The sequence below is a fragment of the Cebus imitator genome, unplaced genomic scaffold, assembly GCF_001604975.1.
Source record: "Cebus imitator isolate Cc_AM_T3 unplaced genomic scaffold, Cebus_imitator-1.0 Scaffold180, whole genome shotgun sequence".
Classification (NCBI taxonomy): Eukaryota; Metazoa; Chordata; class Mammalia; order Primates; family Cebidae; genus Cebus; species Cebus imitator.
In genome coordinates this window covers 3,012,969-3,038,998 of record NW_016107495.1, presented here as the reverse complement: position 1 = coordinate 3,038,998, position 26,030 = coordinate 3,012,969, and the positions used below count along the sequence as shown (strand labels likewise).

Below are 26,030 nucleotides of genomic sequence, written 5' to 3'. Positions count from 1 at the left end.
TCTCTTTGGGGTGTTGATTCTACAGGAAAGTTAAGAAAACTTACATTCAGTTTGAAAACTTCTGGTCTTCAGGTCAATTACAAATCACTTGGCTGTATTACATGAGAAAACAAGCCATTATTCTTAATCAGGGCCCTCAAACACTAGCTCTTTGCACTCTAATAGAAAGAAGCCTTCACTTAGTCCAAAGCTGGAGGAAGGGACCCTTCATATCGGTAAAGCCAGCTAAGGGTGTAATTTTCAAATATTGATTATCTAATATAAGGCTGGCACTGTGCTAAGCATTTCACCTACATTATCTCGTTGTAAAAAAAAAATTGTTACCCCCATTTATTGATGCAGAAACTGGAGCTTAAAGAGTTTAAGTGACTGTCCCAAGGTAAGTGCCCAGCTTAGCAAAGACATTTGATAAATGTTATTTCCTTTCTCCTGCATTGGAAAAAGCAGACAGGGGACACTTTGTTAGAGATAAACAGTTCACAAAAAATAGAATAGAACAGGGTAAAGATGTATTAAATTTTAGTCTAGTTTTTTTTTTAATCTTCTAGATTCCCTAGAGAATTATCTTTCCAGGCTTGCGGGAAGAAAAACATAGTATTTTATTCAGTTACACTGTAATGGTGTAATCCTGGGCAAACAGCCTCCCTTGTGCCTCAGTTTCTCTGTGTGTGATGGAGATGACACTGAAGAGTAGCTTTGTAATCTGACTGCTAGGGCAGAGTATGATTCAAGCCAGGTCTGTCCCACTCCCCAACAAATCTATACATACTGGATTTGACTTAGGTGGCCTGAGTTTAAATCCCAGCTCTGCTCCACTTAGGAGCCATATGACCATAAGCAAGTCACTTCCTCTAACTGAAGATAAAAAATAAAAAGCAAACAAGCAAACCTGTTTTAATTGCTGCATGAGGCTGTTACCAGGATCAGAGGAAAATGTGAAAACCCTCTGTCTTCTCTGCAAAGCTTGATGAATGGTAGCAATTATGATGATGATGATCATGATCCCTCATCTTATGTTACTCAGGCATGAGGAAGTTGCTGCTGTGTAAATTCAGACACCGCCTATGTTCTGACTTCTCCTCTCAGTCAAGCAGCAGCACGTGGGCGGGTCGGGAGCGTTATTTCACACAGTGCTCACATTAGCACCAGTAGGATGTGCCCAATAAACGCACTTCGTTGATAATTAATTAATTAATTAATTGCGCAGCCCCACCCCCAACCCTCCATTGCAAGCATAACCCTTGTCCAGGATGAGAGCGAACAAGAAGCCTCCTCTTGAGTCCTGGGGACCCAACAAATGACACCTACCTGAGCTTTCTGACCCAAAGTCATTCTTACCCCAGCACCTAGAGCTGGAGCCCAGCATTCTGTCACCACTGCCTGTTAAGTGGTGGACTCTGCCAGAGCACTTGCTAATGGCTACAGTAATCAACAGCAATGTAACTGCAGTCAGACATAATTAATTTAATACCTTTGAGCCATTCACAACTAATACCTCTCCCAATGCATGATGAGGCTGAGGTCTAGGAATAATCACTGTCTCACCTCTGGGGTGTGAACAGGATCTTCCTTGGCACTTAGCACAGACTTGGGTCCCGTTCAAAAGCTGTATGTTAATCACAGACCTCCCTGGCTTTCATTAGTGATCACTGCAACACATTCATGTGGCCCATGTACAGGGGAGCAGCCCATTGAGGGCACATACTCTCTCCAGCTATCAGGGAAAAATACTCCCCAGGGAGCTGTGGGCCCCTGAAGATGCTCTTGTGCCCCCCACATCTACTCTTTTGCCAGTAGTGTCCAGGAAAGCTGTGGGAGTTTCATTGCCTAGAATCATCCTGTTCCCCAGGAGTCAGACTACAAAGCTACTGTGTCATCTCCATCACACACAGAGAAACTGAGGCACAGGGGTGGCTGTTTGGCCAGGATTACACCATTACAGTGTAACTGAAGAAAAAAAACATCTTTTTGTTCCCATAAGCCTGGAAAGATAATTCTCTAGGGAACACAGAAGATTAAAAAAACAAAAAAATTAGACAAATTTTAATACTTCATTTTTACCCTGTCCTATTCTGTTTTTTGTGAACTGTTTAACAAAGTCTCCCCTGCCTGTTCTTTCCAATGCAGGAGAAAGGAACTAACATTTATCAAATGTCTTTGCTAAGCTGAGCACTGGTCTCATATCATCTTATTAAAGCCTCATAATAAATATCTAAGGAAAGTTCTGTGGACCCTGCTTTACAGATAAAGATGCTGAAGTTCTGAGATATTACATGACACATAAAAAATAGACCACTTTTTCTGATACCAACGCTTTCATTCCATTCACAGCACTGTCCCACCTCATTCCGCAGAAGCTCCCACCTTCCCTTGGTCTCCCTCACAAAGCCCAGAGTACAGGCACAATAGCTTGATTCTCCATGAAGTGGGTAAAAACATAGGACTAGCTTTTACTATTTTCCAACATCAGAATCCTCTCTCACTGCCTTTTTAATATAGCATTTCTTGTTTTCTCTGATTATAAAAGAATTTTATGTTCATTGTGGAACATTAGGAAAATGCAAGAAAGTATGAAGAAAATTGAAACTGCCCAAAATCTTACCCCCTAAAGATATTGGTATATTTCCTTGCAGACAGATAGATTTGGATTTGAGCTTTGCTATAGAGAAAGGGTTTATATAATATAAATCTGGTATTATATAAACATCATGTGTCTTATTTGTTTATTTAACATTACATTTTCCCATATCCATATTAACCTTCATAAACATGTTTTAAAAACTGCATACTCTAAATTAATTTTATTGTTTTTGTTCTAGTTATCAAAAGTCAGATATTCATTGTAAAAAAAAAATGGAAAAGAAAGAAAAGACCACAGAAGACAAAAAAACAGCTTGTAACTTTATAACCTCACCAGCCAGGGATCCCTGGGTTATTGCTTTTATATGTAGCCTTTATGTTTTCAGAAAGAGGGCATATAGATGTCCCTTGGTGTTCCCTGGCTTCTACACGATCCCTCAGAAAGGAGACATATTAAGTGGCATTTTCAGGAAGGATCCTGATCCTTTAAGTATCCTGGAGGACCAGGAATCCAGCATTTCTTAAGCCTCCATAATTGCAAGTATTTGCCAGCCACATATTTTGTTTGCTTGTTATCAAAAATCTGCATCTAACCAGCTTCTTGCTGTGTTGGGTTGATTTGTATTTGGGCTATTTATAGCTAGAGAGTTGGTGTTTCTTTTTTCCAGGTGAATTAGAAGATGGTGAACAAAAACACTGGATTTTGCAATGTGTCAATATTCTCAGCTGAAGTTAATAAGATACCACATTGAAACAAGGGAACTCAAAATTACTCATTCACACTTGGAATCCTCTGGCACCCTATATTGAGGGAGAGCCTTAACCTCCACACAGGTTGCTTAGATGTTCCTGATAACAATTCCAATCCCAGTCATTCAACAAAGACTGGATGGAGAATACCCAGGGAGTACACCCACCACGCAAGCGCATCTTTCAGCATCTCTGTTAAAAAATGTGTTTCCTGCTCTTGGAGTGAAATATACACTACAGCATCTAGCCTTGGTTTTTTCTCTACTACTGAAATTCATGCAGGTCTTCAGAAATTTGAAGAAAGGTATCCCCTCTTTTTTGTAGCATTTTCTACATTTGGGGGCGTTGCATGCAGTGTGAATATTATTTGATGTCATTGAATCTCTTTTGAAATCTGCGGGCTAAATATCACTACAATATTTTCTATGAGTTGAAGGGGTTGTTCTGAAGCTGCCATGAGGTATGCGTAGCAAACACGGGGCATATTCAAGACATAAAATTGCAATAATTACCCCTTGAGGAGGAATGGACCATGAGAGAAATAATAGCATTAGCCCTAGCCACAATGCCATTCCTGCTTTATATACAGGACTTTAATTAATAAAATGACAAACACTGGTACCAAATAATTGGAAAGTCTATCAGTCCAGGAAAAAAAGGCCCTTGTGAAAGTGCAAGCTGGAACCAGAAGATATAATTGCTGGTGGCGTGCTCCTGGTGTTGTCTCTATTCACTTGTCTTATTTGCTGTCTGCATATAAAAGAGTTTATTAGTCAAACACTGCCATTTATAACCTATATCTACTAGGATGTGTCTAGAAGGATCAGAAATGTTATTGTTACTGGCACCAGCAAACATTATTTCCCAATAAATATAATTTGGGATTTGTATAAAATTTCCCATATTTGTGTGAATACACACACACACACACGACTGTTAATTGTCTGGCACGGACCATGGTTGTAAATGCATTACAGTTCACTATCTCCCTAATTTCTCCAATACAAAATATTTCTAGGGTAAGATCTTGTTAAAATATAAATTCTGATTCAGAAGAGTGGGGCAGGACCTGGGACCCTGAATTTCTAATAAGCTCCCAGGTAGCACCCACATTGCAGTTCCACAGATCACAGCTTGAGCAGTGAGGATCTGGAAAGTCTTCACAATATGCCCCGGAAGCTTTAAGAAGTACCATCATATATTACACAAGCATTGCACTCCATGTATGGCAGAAAGAACACAGAACATCGTGTGGACTGCAGGTCTGCAGCCTGTGGGCTTAGTGCCCAGAGGTGACTGACTTAACCTCTCAAGGCCTCCAATTCTGCATCTGAAAAATGGGTGGAATAATATCTACAGGAAGGGATGTTGTCAGTATACAATGAGATAAGCCTATATCCAAGTGCCTAGTCCCACTTTTTGGCATTCAGTAAAGAGTCAATTAACAAATGACTTCATATTCTGTAAGTCAGGGGTCTCCAACCCCCAGGCCATGGACCAGTACTTCTCCATGGCCTGTTAGGAACCAGGCCACACAGCAGGAGGTGAGTGGCAGGCAAGTGAGTGAAGCTTCATGGAAGCAGGGGCCCTATTGTGAACTGCACATGCTGGGGATCTTGGTTGTGTGCTTCTTATGAGAATCTAATGCTTGATAATCTGTCACTGTCTCCCATCACCCCCAGAAGGGGCCGTCTAGTTGCAGGAAAAATAAGCTCAGGGCTCCCACTGATCTGACATGATGATGAGTTGTATAATTACTTCATTATATATTATAAAGTAATAATAATAGAAATAAAGTGCACAATAAATGTAATGTGCTTAAGTCATCCTAAAGCCATTCCCCTACCCCTGCTCCTGGTCTGTGGAAAAATTGTCTTCCACGAAACCAGTCCCTCGTGGCAAAAATATTGAGGACATCTGCTATAGGCCACCCAGATAGAAATAGTTTTAAGATTCCAAGGCTGTTTTTGGACTGGAATCTTGATTGCCAAGATCAAGCTGGGTATACTTGGCATGGGTATTTACATAAAATGATCTCAAGGGACCTCCTTAACCAAGGTCTATATAAGAGAAATGAAGGTCTTTGAGAGGAACTTGAGCCTGCAGTCTGCTCTAGCAACCACATACGTTGAGTGCTGTATAATGTCACACACATATGATCAACAAGGAATACTCAGAAGAGCTGATAGCATCCTCCAGGCCTTCTAATTAAGAAACTGGCAAAAACCTTACCTTTCAGGTCCAAGAGGGTAGTTCTAGCCACATCTACATCCTTGAGTCATTCCTGCCCAAGGGGGTCTCTGTCTCTCTCTCTGTCTCTCTCTCTCTCTCTCTCTCTCTCTCTCTCTCTCTCTCTCTCTCTGAGTTGTTCTCGGGCTTTTTCTGGAGGTGATGTAACAGCCCCAAGAAGGCCCTCAGCTGAGGGCAGCAGACTCCCCACTGCAGGAAAATTGCTCCCCCTACACCTTGGTGATGGTGGGCCCATTTTAAGCCATTTGTAAGTTATTAAGAATTGGCTCTTACTCAAAGTCCAAGATGAAAAAGGACCCCTCACTGAGAGGGCCAGGTACTTCCTGCACTAAGTAGCCCAGCTCCCCAGAGGTCTCTACCCAGGCAGCACTTTAGAATCACATGGAGAGGTTTGAAAGTCTGCCAGTGCCCGGGACCTACCCATGGCTACTTAAATCAGAGTCTCTGCAGCGGCGCCCAGACATTGGTGGTTTGGAAAGCTGATTCTAATTTGCACCCCAGTTAAAACCACTGGTTTCACCATGCCATTCGCAGTATCGCAGGAGCTCTGCTTCCCCGTTCTTTGTCTCATACTTCGTAAACTTCTTTTAAGGCAGGCAGGGAAGGTGTGGTTATTATCACAAGTTTGTCTATAACAAAATACGGGTTAAGAGGAGGTAAGTGGTTGGCTTAAGGTCACACAATTAATACACGTTGGCCTTGAAGCACAGACTCCAAGTTATACCACAGTCAGCAGGCAAGGAAGGAAGACAGTTTGACGAGCCGCTGGAGAATGAATGTTGCAGCAAAGGACAGATGGTTCCAGTGCATTCTGGAAAGGTTATGGGATGAGTCACAGAAGCACAGGGACAGGGATTTGGCATCAGGCCAGAGGTTCTGCTTTTTTTTTTTTTTTTTGGATGGAAGCTTGCTCGGTGGAAGTTCTGTTTTTTTTTTTTTTTTTGAGACAGACTCTCGCTCTGTTGCCCAGGCTGGCCCTATCTTGACTCACTGCAACCTCCGCCTCCCGGGTTCAAGCAATTCTCCTGCCTCAGCCTCCCAAATAGCTGGGACTACAGGCACCTGCCACCACACCCAGCTAACTTTTGTATTTTCAGTAGAGACGGGGTTTCACCATATCGGCCAGGCTTGTCTTGAACTCCTGACCTTGTGATCTGCCTGCCAAAGTGCTAGGATTATAGGCATGAGCCACCGTGCCCAGCCAGATTCTGCATTTCTAACAAGGTCCCAGGTAACACTGATGTTACCAGTCTGAGGACTACGCTCTAAGCAGGAAACCACTGACTCCTCTTAGGCACGACCTGGAAGAAACTAGGATTATAACTACAGGTGAGAAGTAGGCCAAGGAAAAGACATAGGCTCTGGACTGCTTGTATCTAGTTCTTTCCTAGATTCAGGGGATCTAGGAAATTCCCTGAATTTGTACGTTACATTATGCAATGCTGGGCTTTGGGCATCTATTGGACCCATCACCCAAATAGTGAGCTTACTACCCAGCAAGCAGTTTTTCAGTCCTTTTCCCCCTTCTTCTCTTCCAGCTTTTGGAGTCCCCAGTATATCATTTTCATCTTTCAGTCCGTGTGGACTCATTGTTTAGTTCCCACTCATAAGTGAGCACACACACAGCATTTGATTTTCTGTTTCTACATCAACTCACTTCAGATAATGGCCTCCAGCTGCATCCACATTGCTGCAAAGGACATGACTTCATTCTGTTTTATGGCTCTGTAGTATTCCATGGGGTACATGTACCACATTTTCTTTATTAAGTGCACCATTGATGGACACTTAGGTTGATACTAGGACTTTGCTATTGTGAATAGTGCTGCAGTAAATATGTGACTGTAGGTGTCTTTTTGGTAAAATGACTTATCTTCTTTTGCGTAGCTACCCAGTAGTGAGATTTCTGAGTTGAATGATAGTTCTGTTTTAAGTTCTTTGAAAAATCTCCATACTGTTTTCCACAGCAACTAAACTAATTTACATTCCAACCAACAGTGTATAAGCATTCCCTTTTCTCTGCATCTTCACCAATATCTGTTTTGTTTTTTTTTTACTTTTTAATAATAGCCATTCTGACTGGTGGAGATGGTATCTCATTGGCACTGATGTGCATTTCTCTGATGATTGGTGTTGCTGAGCAGTTTTTCGTGTATGTTGGCTGCTTGTATATCTTATTTTGAGAAATGTCTATTAATGTCCTTTGCCCAGACAAAGGGCAAAGGTGTTATTTTTAATGAAGTGTTTTTTTCTTGATTTGCTTAAGTTTCTTATAGATTCGGGATATGAATCCCTTCTTGGATGCATAGTTTTCAAGTATTTTCTCCTGTTCTGTAGGCTGTCCATTTACTCTGTTTATAGTTTCTTTTGCTGTGCAGAAGCTCTTTAATTAGGTCCCAATTGTCAATTTTTGTTTTTGTTTCATTTGCTTTTGAAGTCTTAGTCATAAATTGTTTGCCTGGGACAATGTCCAAAAGAATTATTTCTAAGTTTTCTTCTAGGATTTTTATAGTTTGAGGTCTTTCATTTAAGTCTTTCATACATCATGAATTAATTTTTACATATGGTGAGAGGTGGAGTCCAGTTTCATTCTTGTGCATATGGCTAGCCAGTGGACTGCTTATATCCTGAGGAAGAACATCTGGATATACTCCCTTACTGAACACTCAGTGGATGAATAAAATGGCCAAAAAATACACATTTGCTGACCATTCACTGGCTACCAGTTTGCAATCTTATTCCAAGCCTTTTGCATCTATCTCTAGAATGAGTCATTGTCGGAACTCAGACAGTGTATGCCTTGGCTTGAGTTGTGGCTATAGATGCGTGTCTTCTGATATAAACATAGGAGGTACCATTATAAGATGAAAGGAAGTTAATTCTTTAATTCTCCTATTTGTTCCTAGCTCTGAACAGTTGGGTCAAGTGGCTGTCTGGACCCGAGTCTTTACTGTGTAATGTCATGTGTCTTACCTTGATTATCTTGTGTCACATGTCTTTACCGTCAAGTGGCTCCAATTACTTCACCTTTTGCTACAATCAGCACATGTATAATCATTCATTTAAATTCTAACTTCCTGGATGGATGATAAACTCCATGAGGGCAGAAGCTAATCTTCAAGAGCAGAGTATGCAGCACAGAGTCAGAGTATAGTAACTATCTGTAAGTAGATGATGATCTCCCTTAAAGACTAATCCCAGGAAGGATCCTAGTGGATTGCCTCAGAAGGCTAAGGATGCCGTAGGCTTCGCAACATTCCTGGGTGGCCAGTCCAGTTCTCTCTCTTTTGCTCACTCTGATTGGCCTAAAACACAGAACAGGAAGATGGAGAGAGCTCAGCTCATGGCTGGTCCCTGGTCCCAGCATAGACAAGACAGGGCTACATCTCACTGACATGCTCACACCATCAGCAGATTCTACTTTAAACTGAAAAGTTCTAGGGAGCAGCTGAGGAGGGTGCAGTTTAGAATATAGCCAAGTGGCTGGGAAGTGAGGATCCTCTCTCCTTTCCTGGTCCTTAACCCCTAGAATGCAAGAAAATACCAAGGAGATTCCTAGGATGGAAAGTTGATTGACTACCCCTAAAAGGAAAGCCTAGCAAAGACAAGAGTGTCTCCCTATATAAATATACAGTTTTATTCATACTGACATTGATTGGTTCCTACCACATGTCGCTGCTTGACAGCTACTGTGAACATAAGATGAATAAAACAGTCCCTGCCTTGAAGGAATTCATGACCAGGGGCAGAGAGAGAAGACAAGACAGCAGGTACCAATAACCTTAGTTAGAAGATTTAAGAGGAAGAGGTTGTTTCTGAGATGGATGATAAGAAGAAGGCTTCCTAAAAAAGAAAGAGATTTCATTTTTTAAGGGGACAAAAGGAAAGAGCAGGTAGAGAAAATGGAGGAATAAAAAGTATAGAAGCGGAGAAATGCTAGGCAGGTGCACATCTGGCCAGTAGACTGCTGTAGGGGAGCCCAGAACCTGCATTCAAACAGCTTTCTTGTGTGGGTTGCTAGGAGAAAACTGACAGGCTACTTCTCTGGTCACTTGAAGGTAATGCACACAGTTCTTCAGTCACTTCAAAATGCAAAACCCAGGCTTTTTAGTAATCAACATGTTCATCCAGTCACAACTTCAATCTTGCTTTAAAATCATGACTTGCTTCCCTCTCCTGCCCCCTCTACACTCGGTCCAATTGCAGATGGAAAGCCTGAAATAAGAGAAAGGGTGTGGTCAGTGGCCTCTCTGGTTCTCCACTCAGCTCTGCTCCTCTTCTGTCATCTTGTTGACTTCTGACCTGTTGGGGTTGTAAGCATAGACAGAGAGGGGAGTTCAGGGAAGCAGCAAAGTTCTTATTGGAGACTGCTGGGTAATCTTGCCTTGGTGTTCTCTGGATGTGACAAATGTCCAAGGCTCACCATTTCTCACTCAGGGGCTTTTGGAGTTTCTTTGTAGATTGACCTTTCTCCTAACCCCTCCACTATGGCTTGGAATCTTTCACTGTGACTTAGGGTATATGTATCTCTCTTTTTTTATTTTATTTTATTTTATTTTATTTTATTTTATTTTATTTTATTTTATTTTATTTGAGGTGGAGTCTTGCTCTGTCACCCAGGCTGGAGTGCAATGGCACGATCTCAGCTCACTGCAGTCAGGTTCAAGTCATTCTCCTGCCTCAGCCTCCAGAGTAGCTGGGATTAAAGGTGCCCACCACCATGCCTGGCTAATTTTTGTGTTTTTAGTATAGACAGGGTTTCACCATGTTGGTCAGGCTGGTCTCGAACTACTGGCCTCAAGTGATCCACCCACCTCAGCCTCGGAACTATAGACATGAGCCACCACGCCTGGCAGAGCATGTACATCTCTATTACAGGTGGTTACTTCCTCCTTCCTCCACTCTTGGGCATCTCAAGATACTGCTAGCTCCTTCCTACTACTGTCTAATTACCTTCCTCTTAGGCAAGTTCTACAGTGACCCCGCATGGGCTCCCCTATACATGGTTTTCCTCTCACCCATATGCAACACTCATGCATTTCTGCCTTAGCAAACTCTGGGAGTGCAGGCCACCCAGTGGTGCCACCTTGCCTTGTTCTGCCATCAGAGCAGCTAACCAGCCCCTAGTTCAAACTTTAGACCTTCCAGGTAGGAGAGAGACACTAATCCACTGTGTTTCCCAAACTGCAGGGGCTAAGTATCAAGTTCTTGAAGTGGTATCATAAAACCATTCTCTCTTGACTTAAGATAAAGACAGAACCCTCTTCCCACCCTTCTTCTTAGCAGGAAAGTGAAGTGGAACTCATGGTATGCCAAAAGCATCTTCCAAAAACTCTCTCCTAATAGTTAACCTCCAGCATTTTGTAATATGCCAAGTAAGAATCAGGGGTTAAGAATTATGTCATTCGTTTTTATCCACCTCCCTTGAAAGTTCTGCAACCTTGTGCTCTGACACTTCCCTTTGAAATGCAGCACCCACTGCCTCCATGCTTAAGCCAAAATGCCTTTTTACCATTTTGTTATATCAATTATTATTTCAGTTAATAGTCCTTTAACCCTATAAGAGATAAAACTATTCTCATCTTGGAGAATAGGAAACTGAGCTTCAAAATGATTAAATAACTAGGCCAAAGTGGCAAAAACAGGTTTTGCATTCAGAGCTTGCTGATTCTAGAGGTCTTAGGCCATTCTGAAATGGAGAATTCATGTGACCCAGCGTTAAGTGCTCAACAAATATTTGTTGAATGATGAAAAAGTTGATTTCCTCAGATAATAGAGGAATGTGAATGCCATAATTTTTGGTAGGGAATGAGGAACCACTGACAGTTGTTGGGCCCCAATTCACAGATGAGCATGATCCATGGGAGAATGTCCTAGAAATATACAAGAAAATTCAGAAAAGAGAAAGAGCAGAGAGGGAGAGTCACTTTAGGAGACTCTGAAGAGTTCAAAGTGTTATAAAGGACATGGTTTCTCTATTTTGCTAAAGTAATGAGGAAATTATGTAGAAGCCAGGTTGAAAGAGTTTAAGGAGAGAAGGAGTCACAAGGAACTAGAGCAGCAGTTAAAGCTGTTCAAGATAGGAACATCTGAATGGGGCACAGAAACGGCTGCAAGCCAGAAGGGCCCGGAGGATCAAATAAAGGATACTTCTCCAGAATGGGTGAACCTTGACCTCATGTATAGACAAAGGAGCCAGAAGATAGATGCTGGGGAAAGGAGGGAAAGGAGGGCAGTAACAAAAAGAGCAAGGACTGGGGGAAAGAAAATGTGCAGGGCTAATGTGGAAGACAATGAAGGACCCAGCTTCCTCTAAGAGAGAAAAGGAAAAGAAAGCGGGATAAATAAACAGCCTGCCAAAAAGAGAGAAGGGGACTAAAGGAGATTGTACCTGACATAGTAGATCTTTCTTAAAGTAGAAATAAAATCAATGAATCAGGAGGTGGGCACCAGGGAGTGAGAGCATCAGTATGTGAGGAAGAGTTTGAAACACCCATTATACTGTGTGTATCCAGAAATCAACTATGGAAATCAACAGAGAATGAGCAAGTACCATCTCACACCCAGGGCATTGAGATTCAACAGTCTGAATTCATGGAACTTCAAATTTGCAATATTCTGCAGCCAAGGAGCAAAAGGAGAAAGCATGTGTCAAGCATGAATCCAAGCTAGGCATTGCATGGCATGGGCTGAGAGCTGAAGTGTTTTGAGTTAGCAGGGGTAGAGTTGAAATTTCCAAGCATGGCATCCAGCTGGTACAAGAAAGCTAAGTGAGCCCAGAAAAAAAAATTAACAGATTTATTCAATTATCCTAGGAAGTCTCAATGGAGATACATATTTGCTACCCAGGATATGGAGAAATGGGAGAGATACAAGTGAAGAGTCTGTGGTTATAGACCAGGCTTACAAGGTCCAGGGTCTCAGAAGTAGATCAGTCCCTGGGGACCCCAATATCCTGGTGTGACCTTATTACTGAAGGGTCTGTATGTAGGAAGTGGGAAGTTTGGGGCTGCAGTGAGTCATGGTTCTTAGCCTCTTCAAATTATGAGGCAACCATGTATCAAGGACTGGAAGACAAAGGAGTGGTGATTTACAGAGAAGCAGGTATTCAGAGAGAATCAGTGAAAAGGGGGTACCTTTACTCTGATGAAACTTCCAGCTTGCCATAAGACGTATTTTACCCTTCTTTCTGCAATAGTCACCATTTTTTATTACAGGATCTGAACAGGAATATTTTTGGCAATGATATGATGCAGTTTTCCTGGGTTTTAAATGTTATTTATAGATTGTTTCAATCAAATATATAAACCTTTATCATTATAAACCCAAAGACCAGAAACCTTGTTTACAGTATATCCTACCTCTGAATATGACTGTACTTAAACTTCCTTAGAAAGGTTACTAGTTAAAATTCCCTTTAAATGTTTAGGAACCATGCCACAGAAACTTTTAATAAAGACACAATGAAAAACAAACAGTTGTGGCTTCCTTTTGGCAAAGTGGGCATCCTCTTTGAAAGACACCCATATTAAAAGATCTTGGTATGTAGATTTTTGTCTGGCCTTTGCCTGCCAATGGCCACAGGTATCAAGTCATTGGGTTTTTAGCTAGCTGACATGTGACATGACACCATTCAAATGAGATTATTCAAATGAGTCTTTGGGGAAGAGATAAAAATTTATGATACCTAAATCACTAAAAGAAACTGAGTCACAAAATCATTTGTCCAAGGTCACAAAGTGAATTGGGGTCATAGGCAAGAATCTTTGGCTACTCTTTAGGAAGTTCATTTACTGCCCCATTGATCGTGATGTCACCTCAGAGGCAGAATCTTGTGAAAGGTAGGATGATAACATCAACCTGAACAAAGTTCCAAAACTGCCCATCAGTTGTCCCTGCACACACACAAAAATTAACAGATTCACTTAATTATCCTAAGAAGTAGGAGACTTGAACTTTGGTGAAAGCCACTTTGGGAGACAGGCAGTGGGCATCCAGCTCTTCTCACTAGGCTGACCTCAGCTGAGTCTCTGGCAAGGTTCTCGAGACTTCAGTGGGGAATTCCAGAAAGGAGACCTTTCAAAAATCATACCTTGTCCTCTGACTCTTCTTGCCCTCACAGCTCCGAATGTCCTGGCTTATTCGTGGAGTCTTGAGGGGAAACGTGTCCTTGGTGCTAGTGGAGAACAAAACCGGGAAGGAGCAAGGCAGGATGGTCTGGCATGTCGCCGCCTATGAAGGCCTGAGCCTGTGGCAGTGGACGGTGTTGCCTCTCCTCGACGTGTCTGACAGGTAGGCCTCTACCCATCACCCCCACGCCCTTCTCCTCTATCAGCTAAAATGCAAGGGATTTTAGGAAGGGATCATCCCTTCCCTTTCCTCATGCCTTTTACCGCTGATGCACATGCAGATGTGCATGTGCACACACACACACACACAGACATTCTGCAGGTTACACAGTTTCTTCAGTTTACAAGCTTCTCCAAGGGATGACGAGGCTACTGAGCACTCATCTTGACACCACTGGTATGGCCTGGTTGGCCACCTCCAGTGTCTACAGGAAAAATAAAATTGAACAACTCACAGCTTGGTTTTACATGTATACAGCATGTTCTCTTACATGATGGACTTTGCCTTATTTTCCTATTTGACTTTTATTTTATCCTTATTAACAATAAAACCCACAAGGTAGGTAGGATGGGCCTTATCATCATTTACCACTCCTGTACTGTTATAAGGGGAGAAACTGAGAATCAAAGTGGTGAAGCGCCAGCAAGTTGGAATCCGAGTTGGGACTGGTACCCAGGCCTGACTCCAAGTCCAGTGCTCTCTGTTGAGTCAGGTCCCAAGGCAGGTTAATAAGGAGGATGGCAAATTCTTCAGTAAACAGAGGAGTGCTTCTACCTAGGGTCCTGGTTCCTTTTTGGATTCTATCACTAATGGCCTCTGTGACTTTGAGCAACATCCTTGACTTCTTTGGGCCTCAGTTTCCTCACCTTTAAGCCAAGAGGTTTGGACTAGAAAATCACAAACTCCACATGGCTCTGCAATGGAGCAGGAACCATGGAGTGTTCACTGCCACTTGTTTCCCCAGGATGGCACTATTCTGCCACCTGCAGTCAGCCTGGAGCAAGCCGTGCTTGAATAAAGATGGCCCTGCATGGCAGCACTCATGTGACCCTGCCGTATCATCCTGAACCCTCATGGTGGTGGGTGCCGATCTGTTTCAGACAAAAGAGGGGTGAGGGGCCATTTCTATAAAGGGGACAGATGAATGGATCCGGATGGGGGGAACCATCTTTTATGGGCTAAACGTCAAACCCTACAACCCAGAGCAGCCTCTGCCTGAGACCCCTAAAACACATTCAAATTGCCATCCTGGTGGGTCCACCTTCAAAAAATGAGGGCAGAGAGCTCAAGGCAAGGTGGAGGGTGATGCCAGTTGGCATGAAGCTTTCACATTTTTCACCCAAACTCAACAGTCTGCTATTTACAAGAGCTCATAACTGCATCAGTGCTGTCAAAGGAAGAAGGTATTGTCCTTACTCTGAGCACCAGCTACCCAATCCTTCAGCTGTGAGTGGGTTAAAGGTCAAAGCCCACAGACGTTCCAAGGATCAGTGACTCCAGGACAAATGGATTTAAGTGGAGAAAGGAGGAGGTGTGAGCTCTGCCCACTACAGAATACTCTTTCATCTTTGGGCATTGTAGGGGCTGCGTGCAGTGTGTGAACAGGAGGGTGGTGAAAGAATCATCCCTCCTGGGAGAGGTGAAATTAATTCAGATGAATCAAAGGGGTGTTTTTCCTCAATGCAGTAAGTCTTCTCTCTTTCATAACCACTCCAGGGGATTGAAAGCAAGTAAGATGTTGACTCTGTTCACTCTCATCCTCTAGAGTTTCATTTGAAGGAGACTTTGTTCTCAGCCTCCTTCCTCCCTGTTAAAGCCTGTTTACCAGACTGATATTTCCAATATTGATACTGAGACCAAACTGTCCAGTGGGGATTCAGACAAAAGACAGCTTGGTTTGATGATCCCTCATGACCTAATAAGCGTACGATTACAGAAAACAAGAGTGCTTCCATTCACTAGGAGCCTGTGTACCACTGACATGCTCTGAGGCCAGAAGCTGCCCTCTCAAAGGTACAGATGATACAGGAAGCATCAAGACCCAGAGGCAAATGGTACTGAAGGAAAATGAGGTACAGCAGTTTTCATTTGCTAAAATCAAACTAGACTGTAGCTATGACTGGCCCCAAAAAACTAAAGAAGCACTCTGGATAAAAGAGCAGAGGCTTTGAAACCAAATAGTGCCAAGTTTGAAAATTCACTTGGCCACTTACTAGTTGTGTGACCTCAGCCAATTACTTGAGCTCTCTGAGCCTCAGTGTCCTCATCAGTGAAATGAGGATAATAACAGTATAATTTTACAAGATTGTTATAAGACTAAATGAAATGACTCTGAAAAGGGTCTACACAGAGTAAGTATTAACAGATTTTGTTTTCTGTGTCTTCCATCCTCATCTTTCAGTTATTTGGCCTTAGTAATAATTTTTAAACAAATAGCACAAATCACAACCACTTATCTTCCAAGTCAAACCATGTTCTCTAAAACAGACAACACAGTCTGTTCTTCAGTTTGGAGAAGTAAAGTGCTTGGTCAACTGCCTGACCCACACTAAATGTTGAACTACTAATAACTATCATATAATAATGACAATATCTCCTCACCTAATGCCTCAGAAGGGTCTAGGATATACCCAGTCCCTTGCAATATACCCAGTCATGCAACCCTCAGATAAAGGTGGGCTTCTTATGAACTTATTTTCACAATGCTTTGTTGACTCTTTATAAGGAGAAGTCACTGATGGAGGAGCTGGAAGCACACTCTTCCCTCTTCCTTCAGGGAGAGTCAGCTATAGCTGCCCAGATCGCTAGAAGATGAAAATGTGAGAAAGGAGAACGTAGAGGAAGAAATAAGCAAGGAAAATAGAAAAATAGAATGGGTAAAAGACAAAGAAAAACCAGCTCTCTTCCTGCCATCTCTGAGGTTGGCGTTAACACTTAGCGCCACCCACCCCACATCCCGTTAAGCTTCCTTAGGCAGCTCGGGGCTTCAGCTATTCAGCACCTGCCTCGTGGACAGCTCCCCAATCCTGACCCTTGAAAGTGGCAGAAATTTTATTCCCTGTGCTGCCCCAAATCGCCTCTGCTCCCAGGTTCCTCAACCTTCACACGTGACAAAATTTTTAAAGCAATTTTATTAAGGCTTAGAGGTTAGCACTTGAGAGATTCTGGGCTCTAGTCACTGGTATTGGCCCTGTGTTACATTAGTAAACGTTCTAAACATAAATCTGACTTTTTCCTATTTTGGAAATCCTTCTGTGGCTTCCTGTGACTTTGGGGATGACTTTCAAACTCGCTAATGAGACCTTTATTTAAGCCCATGTGTGATCTGTCCAGCGCTAATTTCACCAGCTGCTTCTTAAACCGTTCTTCTTCTCTCACTCTCCCCTTCTTTCCACTCGGTTGTACCATGCGACATTCTTACCTCTAGGCTTTTGCAGCTGCCATTCTCTCCACCTTAATGTTCTTCCTTTACCTTCCATCTCTCTAAATACTACTCTTCCTTCACTTTAAAAAAAAAAACTATACCCAGACACTTATACTCTATATGTATCCACAATATAGTCTCGTGACTCTTGAAACATCCCTATAACAATGTATCATTCCTTACTATCTTTTTTATATTTGAATATACAAACCAACAAGGCAGAGATTACGCATGTCTTATAAATCACTGCTTCCTGAACCTTTAGCACCATACTTAACACATGGTATGCCCAATAAATACGCATTGACAGAATGATGTATTGAGGGAAAATGCATATGCTTTCAAATTCCAGTTGAATAAACTGAGAATTGCACTTGTTGGAATTTATCTAACAGTCGTCCTCTATTCAACCTGTGTCCAATGAAACAAATACAATAGCTTTATAATAAATACTACTGCAAAGCGTTCTGTATATCAAAGCAACATCTGTGTCCCATCAGATGAACCAAAACAGCATTTGTTGCTCTGTGACAAGGAATTATCTTCAGGGACTTGCCTGGTACCTGTGGTGTTTTTTTTTTGTTTGTTTTTTTTTTTTTTTTTTTTTTTTTTTTTTTTTTTTTTTTTTTTTTTTTGTCTCTGGTCACTGGTCCTGTTGGAATCACTTCATAAGAAAGACTTTGATCCTAATTGGGTGCCCTGGTCCTTGTGAGTAGAGAGAACCAGAGCTGTGCATTTGAGAGAAACGAGCTCTAGTCAGATTGCCCCCAGCACACAGCAGTCCTCACGAAGGCTTGGAGAATACGACATAGGTGCATAAAGTCTGGTGACAGGGAGGCATTGATCCATGGAATGGTATTTTTCCTGTCTACTTGCAAACATGCAAAGCAATATAAGGAATGTAATAGCCTGTCATCATTATGAAATTATGTTAACTGTGCAACCATACTATAACGAGTAACAAGAAAAATCTCCAAGAGCAACGCCTCAGATGTTTTGAGCAGTGGCAATGTCCCCCGAATACAGATAAATGCTCTCAAGGTAATTTTGAAGGACAACACCAATTCAAATATCGGCTTGATGTGCGCTTAAAAGTTATCTCATTACTTTACATCCACCTCACATAGCTGCTTTTCCTCATCCTCTCCTCACTTTATCAGCCCCACCTCTCCCATTCAATTGCTGCTCTTTCTGCTGGAATTAATTCTACCTTTTCTCAAAATGGAATAAAAGTAAGCTTTCTCCCCTGATTCTAATTGTCAGTCTCTTGCAGAGATATACCCCTAGTTTTTCCTCTCTATATATAGCTTACTAAATTAAACACAATGTTCCCACGCCACCCTAAGCTTTGACATGCTTACAGAGCAGAAGCCATGCTAAGTTCAACTCATTATGAGATGGATTTGGAAACACATGGATCAAATCATGTCCCACAAATCACTGCAATTGTACAGTCAAATATAAAGTACACAACTTATCACACCTGTGCAGGCTCCATTCCTCAGCACTATCATTATAAAGGCTTTTAGCCGTACACCATATACATAGTCTAACAAGAAAAAATGTGCCCTCTGGCGATATTTAGATGTCCTGTTCTCTTTGCATCCTTTGTCCTAAACAACAAGTGGTGTGTTTCACAAATGCATCTTTCAAATGAGGTGGGTTAAACTGAGAGTTATGTCTTCATGCATTTACACCAGAAATGCCATAGAGCCAAGATTTTTTCCTATTCAGTTTTTATCACCTATAGAATTCTCATTTTATATGGGATGCTGTCAGTAACAACCCTCTCCCTTTGGGTAGCATCTTTCTGTGATGAGAAAGGCATTAGAGGAGCATTTTCATTACTTATTCTTATCAGTGTAGAGAAGTAGTAGATTTCAGTGAGTGGAAATCCAGAGATTTCCGGTAAGCCTCAGTTTGCAGGTCTAGACACGCCCCTTAAAAAAGTTCTGTTTAAGTCACATTTGTGTAAATTGAATCACAGCGTTCTGATAAAGCCATTCAAGAGTTATAAATGATGATTAGAGCTAGCAGTTGCTGAGTACTTACTGCCTGCCAGTCATGTAACAAGTACTTAACATGCATTATCTAATTTCGTCCTTAAAACAACCCCTTGGGGTAGATACTATCATTAATCCCTTTTTTAATATGAGAAATCTGAGGGTTCTGGAGGTTAAATAATTTTCCCTTAACCCTTAGGCTAGTCTGCCTCCTACGTACTGCCTGAGGAAAGGATGCATGGGGCTCGGCATGTAGCAGAAACTTGAAAAACGGTAGCTATTACTATTGGTTTTTAATTTTTTAATTTAATTTTTAGAGACAAGGTCTTACTCTGTCACCCAGTGCAGTGAAATGATCACAGCTCACTGCAACCTCAAACTCTTGAGCTCAAACAATCCTCCTCCTGCCACAGCCTCCCCAGTAGATAGAACTACAGGCATGCACCACCATGCCAAGCTAATTTTTTAGAGACAGGGTTTTGCTGTGTTGCGTAGGCTGATCTTGAACTTTTGGCCTTAAGTGATCCTCCTTCATGGGCCTCCCAAATTGCTGGAGTAACAGGCAGGAGCTGTCCCACCTGGTCCATAGCCAATGTTATTAACAAAATATTTAGGTTCTCAGTTATTTTTAGGCCACATCTCATATTTGTTTCACATTAGTTTACCGCTTTCCCTTTGCTTCAACCAGCTCCTGAAATTCATCATAGCTATTTCCACCACCACCTCCTCCTGAAGACCAGGCCCTCCCTACCTGCCTTGTCTCCTCTCAGGCTCATAGCTGGAGTCTCCCCTTATCCTTCCAGGCCATTGTGTGCCCTCCCTGGGTGCCTTCCACTCTGGCATGCCTTTGACTATCCCCAAGCCAATGTGCTCCCTCCCCAACACTGGAGCACAGGCTATGATAAGCATTTTTAATTTGCAAATCTATTCATGTACCAAGACTAATGAAGGCATAAAAATAACTTTTAGTTACACTTTACATTTAACAAATCATCCTTTCATTAAGAATAAAGTTCACTGCCATAAGGATCAAAAGGAGACCCCAGCCACAAAGTTGGTGCACTGTGCTAAGCAGAGCCGTGCTTCATCCTTAGGAGCACATGGCCCAGGGGTGGCCCCCGCATCTGCACTTGCCCTCCTGCCTGTCTGCCTTTCCTTGGAGCATTTTCATCTGTAACTGCTCTGCCTCTACCTCTGCCCCAGGAAATAGAGATGCCTATAAGGAAGAGCAGATGTCACTCACCAGCTGCCCCTCTGCTGGACAAGCTGGTTGACAGTCCCAGCAGCTCCTGCACCTCCTCACTCTGTCCACATCTCCCCATCCACAGCAACTGTGTGCCCCCTTCCAGGGTTCTTGGCTCCTTCACAACACGAGGCGCTCACTCAGGCCCACATTTGAGCAGCTAGGGTAGATGTCATTCCCTATTTTCAGCCGAAAAGACGGAGGCCCAGAGGGGTTCAAGAACTTGCCATTAAACGTAGAGGTCCCTCTGTGGAGGTCCTTCCTCCCCTCTTTCCACTTCACCAGACACCATCCTGTGAAGATTTTCAAGCATGAAATGTACAAACCTCCAAAATCCCCCAAGGCATTATGTCACCCAACATTTGCTGCAGTATTGGGTGCCAGATGATGGGCACACCCAGACAAGCAATACAGCCCCAGCTCTCAATCTCCATCTAATTAGGGAGGCTGGCAGAAAGATGAGACCATGGCATCACAGAACAGGAGTCCAGGGAGCTGCAGCAGCGGGAGCCCAGTAAAGCCCAGCTTTACTTATTCCTCAGCACTTATAAAGGCTTTTAGCCATACACTGTATACATAGTCTAACAAGAAAAAATGTTCCCTCTGGAGATATTTAGATGCCCTGTTCCCTTTGCATCCTTTGTCCTAAACGACAAGTGGTGTGTTTCACAAATGCATCTTTCAAATGAGGTGGATTAAACTGAAAGTTATGTCTTTATGGAGTTTCGACCAGAAACTCCACAGAGCCAAGATTTTTTTTTCTATTCCATTTTTATCACCTACAGAATTCTCATTTTATATGGGATGCTGTCAATAACAACACTCTCCCTTTGTGTAGCATCTTTCTGTGATGCCACGAACATCATAGACATGTGATTTGGGGCTCCTTGCTTCCCAGCGGGCACCTATCTGATTGCCAGTGTTGGGTCCTCCCTCTGCTAGGCATTCTCACAACAGAAGCAGAGAGCAATGACTATCCCCAATGGATGTGCATTTGCTCATTCAATCTCAGTAGACACATGCCAGGAACTTACCCCAGAGTAGCCCTGCAGGCTGCAAAGTTGGAAATGGGGCAGAAGCAAGAGGAATGTCTCACCTCCCCGTCCTGGGGGGAGTTGAGTTGTCCTGATGCCATATATGTGTGTGTGTGTGTGTGTGTGTGTGTGTATGTATGTGTGTGTGTTTACACACACACATATATACACACACACACCCAGGCAAAACCAATTCTTCCACACAGTGGGTGGAGAAAACCAAAGGTGCTCTCCACTCGTGACCTGTTATGGCAGCACAAGTGTCCCTTCCTGGAGCTGCAGAGGCTGGGGATATTGACATGTTAATTGGCATTAGGCTGAGTCAGTTCTTTGAACTGGGAGAAAATGGTGGTCTCAGGGGCAATTATAAGCCATGCAGGGTAAATTACGTTGACTTAACCCATCAAGTCTTCCCCCAAGGAGCTCAAACACTTCAAGTGCACACCAGGATTTATTCTCCTTTCCTTCATGATAAGGGAGGTGGAAACAGAGTCCCTGGCTTCATCAGCAGCCTGCACGGCTGAAGGGACTTTGGCAGGGCTGGGGTCCCACCTGGAGCCCATGACTTATGCCTCTTGGGGACATGATGACTGAGGACAGGAGAAGAGGGATGGCATCCTCATTGAACCAAACATCATTGAACCAAATGTGCTCATTTATCTTCATCATCATAAGTCAGATTTTAATGTTTATCAAAGAGAAACTGTGGCTCAGAGTAGTTAAATAATCTGTCCGGCAGCACACAGCTAGGAAGCAGAAAGTCAGGATTCAAAACACAACTTTCTTTTTCTTTCTTTCTCTCTCTCTGTTTTTTTGTTTGTTTGTTTGTTTGTTTGTTTTGTTTTGTTTTGTTTTCTGGAGAGCGAGTTGCCCAGGCTGGGGTGCAGTGGCATCATCTCAGCTCACTGCAACCATCACCTCCCAGGTTCAAGTGATTCCCCTGCCTTAGCCTCCCTAGTAGTCAGATTACAGGCACCTACCACCACACCTGGCTTATTCTTGTATTTTTTAGTAGAGACAAGGTTTCATCATGTTGGCCAGGTTGGTCTTAAACTCCTGACTTCAAGGGATCAGCATGCCTCGGCCTCCCAAAGTGCTGGGATTACAGGCATGAGCCACCACACCCGGTTCAAGCCACAATTTTCTAGCTCACTTTTTCAAACACCATGCTGTCATGGTCAAGAAATTTTTTCCATGAATATCAGTGACAACAGGCAGCAGGTGTTATCACACATCAGCTGATATGAAAACACTGTGCGATGGCGTCTAGGCCCGGGCCACCTGAAGACCCTGTCAGCCATGAGGAGGTCAGCCTGTACCTGCAGAGCCCAGCCATGCAGTTAAGAGCCAGAGAAAGGACTCTGACCTGTAGGAGCAGGCCAGGCACAGCCTTGGTGGAACTGGGGTGCCAGATCGGCCATCCAGAGAGGGATATGGGTGTGTGGCCAGGACCCAGGTGAAAAACTGGGACAAAATGAGGCCCCAGGCCTCCAGAACATGACAGAAACCCAGTCAGTGAGCCTGAAGCCTGTGTAAATAGCACGTTAGCACAAGAAAGCTGCATCTGCATCCCAGAGCCCTGGGCCAGAGTCTTTTATGCCCCCTGCCTTACTCAGATATGTCCCTAGTCCTGGAATAGTGCAGGAGTGTGCTGTGGGGGGACGCTATAGCTGTGAAGGAAGAATACTGCAGATTCCTGCAGCCAACCAAGGGCCAAGTTCACCCATCCCTCCCACCCCCATGAGTGCATTAGTCATCAACCCTACAAGGCCAGGTGCATTGAACATAGCTGAGTACCTAGGCACATGCCACACGTAAGTGAGTGGAGGTGACACTACCTGAAGTAACATTACATCTCCACTCCTGGGGCTGTACACAAAAGGAATGTGTCTCCTGCTCATATGAAATAAAAAATGAGCGTGCTTGTTGGTGGGAGGCCTTCCACCTGATCATTCAGGGATTCAGGCCCCTTCCACCCTTCTCCTTCCCTGAATGGAAAGGATTCCAAGTCCAGAGGAAAGGCCCATCCTTTTCTCTGACCTTGGAATCCTTTTCATTCAGCCAGTCAATAGGCAAAGAGCTTGGGAAACCTTAAACAGGAAGGTTTTTATGAATCATCACTTCTGCTCCCCTCCCATTGCCTCCCTTCCCATCTGCTCTCTTCAAATTTCCTTACTGACTTTTTGTTCGCCTCATTTGAACTGGTTTTTATGCTTTGTACTTAAAATTTTCAGTCATTGAGTTTTTTTGCAAGGTTAGAATTACCACACCACTTGTAATGTCATATTGTGGTTTCTGTATCTTCATCTAAGGTTTCTGTCTAAAATTGGCACATGTAAGAATCGAAGGAAATGGTTACATAATTCAGTTGAAGGTCTTGGTCATTAGATGTTAGGCATCTATTGTATGTAAGACACAAGGCCAACAGTAACACAGATTGATGTTGACCTGTTAAGTATTCTTTGAAACATGGCCAAAATGTATTTTATTATGAGCTCCTTTTTTGCTATTGTAAATATTAATGCTTTACAATGTTCTTTAGTCATATTTCTTAAAAACTCAAGCAGTGAGAAATAAGACTCCTCTGAATTTAGTAGCTCAAAACTGATAACATTAAATGTGACTTGGAGAAAGTATGAAATGTATGGTGTACACAAGCAGTGTTCTGTGGATGAGTTTCTTAGCTTCTGCCATGAACCATGTTTCTCAAAGTTTTTTCATTAAGGAAACATTTTATAATGTAAAAAATGTCACATGGCCACATCTACTGCAAAGGATGCTGGGGAATGTAGTCTAGCTGTGTGCCCAAATAAAAGAAGTGAGTTAGATTTGAAAAAAAAAAAAAAATGAGATAATGTGTCACAAAATAAGCCAATGAATATAGCTCTCATGTCTGGGCATCTATCAGAGTGTCACTTGAGAATGTCTCTTCCTCATTTAGCTACACTGGGCACTGATCATGCTTCTTCTCCACAAAGCCTCATAATTCAAGGCTGAAATCAATTCCAGGTTCTATTCTGAGGTATGAATGTTTCATCCCCAAATTTTTTATGATACAGCAAAATCTTAGTTTCTGGCAGAAACCACCTCAGAATTTCCCTCCCTGAAATTTTCCTTTCTAAAAACAAAAAAATAAATAAATAAACAGGAGAAAGTACTTTTAAAAAGGCATAAAACTAGCAGGGCAGTGTAGAACAGTGGTTTCCAAACTTGGATAAACATTACGATCACCTGGAAAACTTTTTTTCTTTCAGAGCCCAGATCCCATACAAAAAGAGTCTGATTCATAGATGACATATTGGGACCAGGAATCTGTATTTTTTTAAAGTTTACCAGTTGACTTTCATGTATAACCACATTTGGAAGCCACTGGCATATAATGGCAGATCCAGGTCTCTTGTGGGCAAGACAGGGAATCAAGAAGCAACTGGAGAAGTGTCATTGGCTGACACATGGTCGGCCAACATACATTAAGCTTCCATCAAGCACAGAGGATGGAAAGGGATGCTTGATCAGCTCTTGCCAGATCATAGGACCCGCACATGCAAACAGTAGCACACAGGCACCATGCAGTTTCCGACGGATCGTGAAAGGGTTCAACAGGTGCGAGGACATCCAGATACAAGAGCAGTCAGAGGAACCATCAAGGAGAAAATGGGCTTTTAACAAGCCGGCCCGTGGGGTCTTAGAGAAATGGAAAAGGGACAAGACATTCCAGAGAAGGCCTTTAGGGAAAGCAGAGGGTTGGAGATGCAGAAATGTTTTCTGTGGGTTCAAGAACAGCCAACCAGATTGTGTCAGAGAATCCTGAGCAATCTTTTTGGGAGAGAGTGGGTGTGAGTATTAGGCCAGTGTTTTGGACTTAGGGATACAGATAATAAAGAGCCACTGAGGGTTAGGCACGGTGGGTCATGCCTGTAATCCCAGCACTTTGGGAGGCCGAGGTGGGCAGATAACTTGAGGTCAGGAGTTCGAGACCAGCCTGGCCAACATGGTGAAACCCCATCTTTACTAAAAATACCAAAATTAGCTGGACATGGTGGGGTGTGCATGTAATTCCAGATACTTAGGAGGCTGAGGCAAGAGAATCACTTGAACCCAGGAGGCAGAGGTTGCAGGGAGCTGAAATTGCACCACTGCACTCCAGCCTGGGCAATAGAAAGAGACTCCATCTCAAAAAAAAAAAAAAAAAGAGCCACTGAGGTTCAGGCACCATGTCTCACACCTGTAAACCCAGCACTTTGGGAGGCCAATGTGGGCAGATCACTTGAGACCAGGAGTTCAAGACCAGCCTGGCCAACATAGTGAAACCCCATCTCTACTAAAAATACAAAAAATTAGCTGGGCATGGTGGTGCACGTCTGTAATCCCAGCTACTCTGGAGGCTGAGGCACAAGAATTAAACCCAGAAAGCGGAAGTTGCAGTGAGCCAAGATGGCACCACTGCACCCCAGCCTGGGTGACAGAGCTAGACTCTGTCTCAAAAAAAAACGAAAGAGCCACTGAGCACAGAGATAGGCTGGAGGATGGGAAGCTTAGAGCATGGGGGATATTGGAAGGTCTTGCGAGGAGCCCAATGGGAAGTGATTGGAGCCTCAGTGTGAAGCTCAGAAAGG

General features: G+C 43.0%; 1 protein-coding gene across 1 annotated transcript in view; it reads left to right on the top strand.

Moving 5' to 3' along the window:
• Positions 1–26,030, top strand: part of ALK (ALK receptor tyrosine kinase) — a 755,264-nt gene that overhangs the window by 620,672 nt on the left and 108,562 nt on the right. The window contains exon 9 of the mRNA XM_017545664.2: positions 13,703–13,872. Within this exon, the coding sequence (XP_017401153.1) occupies positions 13,703–13,872 (170 nt within the window). The remainder of the gene's footprint in view (positions 1–13,702; positions 13,873–26,030) is intronic.